A 3,854-nucleotide genomic window follows, 5' to 3' on the forward strand; every position below is an offset into this window, starting at 1 on the left:
ATAGAATTTAGAAAGTAGGCCTAGTAGGTGTTTAGATTATATTTTGACTATATAAATGCTGCCTCATTATCATTAACGATGCATGCTCGCAAATATCAGTTGTAAATGTGTGTAAATGTGCTGAAATGTGTAAATATACCCAGTTAATGAAGTGCACAAATGTGTTAGGCTAATGTTTGCGGTGTGCCTCTCCGGTAATGGCCCATTGACACGCATATAGGCTTATTGCACGCGTCTAAAATTATTTACATCAGTTATTCATTATAGACTAATTCTACTATAGTTATATTTATGTAATAATATTCTTCAACTTTTTTAAAAGGAATGTAGTGTCATCACTACGTCCGCCTGCAACTCGGAGTGCGCTTAGCAAAACAGTCAGAAATCAGAAAGAGTAAGTACATATTTACCCACTATTTTACAGATGTTAGTTACATTTTGTTTATACTTAGTGTTAATAATATGAGCCTGTATGACTTTATTATTTATTTTTGGAGATTGGTTGATGTTACATATGTTTTATGTTATCAGCATTGCTAAATGTCCATCAGTTATGCATGTGCTGGAATAGTACTCTGTAAAATATATGATAATAACAGTTTTTAACTTTTTTTAAAAGGAATGTAGCTTGTTCACTCTCGCCTTCCACTGCAACTCGCAGGACACGCAGCAACGGAAATCAAAAAGAGTAAGTACATATTTATCTACTATTTTACAGATGTTAGTTACATTTTTGTTTATATACTTAGTGATGATACAAATGTAGCCTATATGTGCCTGTGTGGCTTTGCAAAAAATGTGGTGTTATGCATGCACAATATAACAATTATTGATTGGTAATGTTAATATAAAAGAGCTTATATTGTGTTGCTTTATCAGCATTGCTAAATGTCCATCAGTTATGCATGTGCTGGAATAGTACTCTGTAAAATATATGATAATAACAGTTTTTAACTTTTTTTAAAAGGAATGTAGCTTGTTCACTCTCGCCTTCCACTGCAACTCGCAGGACACGCAGCAACGGAAATCAAAAAGAGTAAGTACATATTTATCTACTATTTTTTTACCTACTACTGTGGCTTTGCAAAAAATGTGTTATGCATGCACAATATTACAATTATTGATTGGTAATGTTAATATAAAAGAGCTTATATATTTTTTGTTTTATCAACATGCTGATTGCCCTGCCCTGACATGCTGATAGTACTTTGATCAACCTTTATTAACCTTTATTAATATTATTATTTTTATAGGAATGTGGCAAAGAGGGCCAAGACAAACATTCAGACGAGCAACAAGGAGTCCACTCTGTCATGGAAAACAGAGACTGACATTGATATGGTTCCACAGACTCTGAGATTCCTGCCTGCCCGGGAACTTGGACCACAGCTGAGTTCTGCTGACACACACACTCCCCAGACTCTCTTCAAAATGTTTTTTTCTGAGAATGCAGTTTCAACTCTGTGCCACAACACCAATGCTCAGGCTGCTGGTGCAATTGCAAAGGGGCGCAAATTTAAATGGACTGATGTCAGCATCAGTGAGATGTACCGCTACATTGGGCTGGTGTTTTACATGGCCATGGTGAAGGTCAGCTCCATCAAGGACTACTGGCGGCAAGACAGTCTTTTCTCTTTGCCTTTTCCTGCCACAATCATGGCAAGAGAGAGATACCGCACCATTTCATGGAATGTGCACATGAGTCACCCAGATGCAGATAAGGAGAATGACAGAAAGAGGGGCACACCTGATCATGACCGTCTTTTCAGAGTCAAACCTCTCATGGAAACTATCCGTCATGCTTGTAAATCCATCTATCATCCTAGAAGAAACTTAGCTGTGGATGAAAGAATGGTGGCATGCAAAGCACACACAGGTATGACACAGTACATGAAAGCTAAGCCAACCAGATGGGGTTTCAAGTTGTTTGTTCTTGCAGACTCCTCAAATGGATACACTTTGGACTTTTCTGTGTACACAGGAAAGAACAACTTTCCCACAGGTCATGGACTGTCATATGATGCTGTAACATCTCTTTTAGACTGTAAAGTTTTAGGCTCTGGGTACCATGTGTACATGGACAATTTTTACACAAGCCCAAAGCTCCTAAAAGACTTGTTTGCAATGAAGTTTGGTGCATGTGGGACTTACAGGGACAACAGGAAGGACTGCCCACGTGATACAACTAATTCACTCTCAAAAAAATCTGCCAGAGGATCCATCAGGTGGATTCGGGATGGACCTCTTGTATTTGTGAAGTGGATGGACACACGTGAGGTATCTGTCTGTTCCACCATTCAATCTGCTTATACTGGTGAGACTGTGCAGAGGAGGGTGAAAACACAAGATACATGGAGGACAATGACATTTCCATGTCCTGCACCTGTGACTGCCTACAACAAACACATGGGTGGTGTTGACCTGTCCGATCAACTCTTACAGTACTACACTGCACAACACAAAACAATGAAGTGGTACAGAAAGATCTTTCTACACTTCTTGGACATTGCTGCCACCAATGCTTTCCTTATCCACAAAGAGCTATCTGGTAACATGACCCATAAACAGTTCATGGAACAGCTTATTGCGGAGCTCTGTGGTGTGTCACAGAAAGTAGCACCAACACAAACCAGTAGTGACCATGTGCCGGTTCCAGGAGTGGAGCTGATCTCAGATGCAAAGAACATTTGCACAGTTGGACGCAAGATCTGTGTGCTTTGCAAAGGACAGCTTGGTAAAAGGCAGGACACACCTTGGAAATGCCAGGCATGTAATGTTCACTTGTGTCTTCAGTTGAACAGGAACTGTTTTCAGAAATGGCACCAAGACATGTAACTGTATTCTCAAAACAATCGGATTGCTTTGATTTCACTACTTATATCCACCTTTCCAAACTTCTGCTACTAGCCTTAGCCCGCTAGCATAGCAGGCGTGGTCTGCGAGGATAGCGAACTGCCTTTACTTTTGTTTATTTATCGCTCACAATTGCTTTGTTTATAGCCGACTGATTATTTATTTTGGTCACATTTGATTTGCTTAGAGCTCGCATCAACAGAGCATAAGCATTTACTGTGAGATACCTTTTGTTTTTACAAAATTACAATAAAACAGATTGAAAAACAAAACATTTGAATCTCCTCATTCTTTAAGGCTGCCTCACTTGAGCACATTAGCACTTGGGGGAGCGTCTGTCACACCCCTGGTCTGAATCTCATTAATATTGATGACCCATTACCACTCCCACGCATAAACCTCTTCTGACAAAAAAACTGTTTTACAATGTTTAAATCAATGTTGTGTTTTATGTGAAAGATTAGGCAGGATGATTTTCAGATCATTTTGAAGCTAGAACTCAAAGGGACAACATCAATTAATCAAAAGTCTTGTGGGCACATATTTAATATGTGTTTTGTGGTCTTAATTCAGCAACTTTCATTTTAATTTTTTCCAAAAACCACGCATAAACATTATTCTCTTAAAAATACAAACATCTACATACACGTTGCTCGCATATTATGGTAGGCCTGTTTGTGCTATATAGAGTGATTTTACACCTTTGCCATTAACATGTTTATAAATAACTGAAAAAAGCACAAATGTCAGAGCATGTCAGAACATCTCAACGACCCCAAAAACAGCTTGGTCCCCAGAGGGTTAAAGACTGTATGCAGTCGAGAGAAGAGACCTGATGCTCATAGAAGTTATCTCCATAAAAAATCTACGCGTAAAACAAAACAAAACTCAAATGTATTCCTGTCATCGCGCGCGCGGGTACGTTAGGCAAACGGGAGGTGGCGATTCTTAGAATTTTAACCACCGCTCATTAATATTCCTTTATTTAAAAGTTTCAGCGC

General features: G+C 38.9%; 1 protein-coding gene across 1 annotated transcript; it reads left to right on the plus strand.

Annotated features, from left to right (window-relative positions):
• The first annotated feature begins 351 nt into the window (after window positions 1–351).
• On the plus strand, window positions 352–3,072 carry LOC309480135 (piggyBac transposable element-derived protein 4-like). The gene is made up of 3 exons (XM_082144527.1): window positions 352–688; window positions 968–1,036; window positions 1,254–3,072. Exon 3 carries the CDS (start codon window positions 1,339–1,341, stop codon window positions 2,833–2,835), a length of 1,497 nt encoding a protein of 498 aa, XP_082000653.1. The 5' UTR covers window positions 352–688; window positions 968–1,036; window positions 1,254–1,338; the 3' UTR covers window positions 2,836–3,072.
• The last annotated feature ends 782 nt before the right edge of the window (window positions 3,073–3,854 follow it).

The sequence above is a fragment of the Leuciscus leuciscus genome (assembly GCF_965113295.1).
Source record: "Leuciscus leuciscus genome assembly, chromosome: 18".
NCBI classification, from domain to species: domain Eukaryota; kingdom Metazoa; phylum Chordata; class Actinopteri; order Cypriniformes; family Leuciscidae; genus Leuciscus; species Leuciscus leuciscus.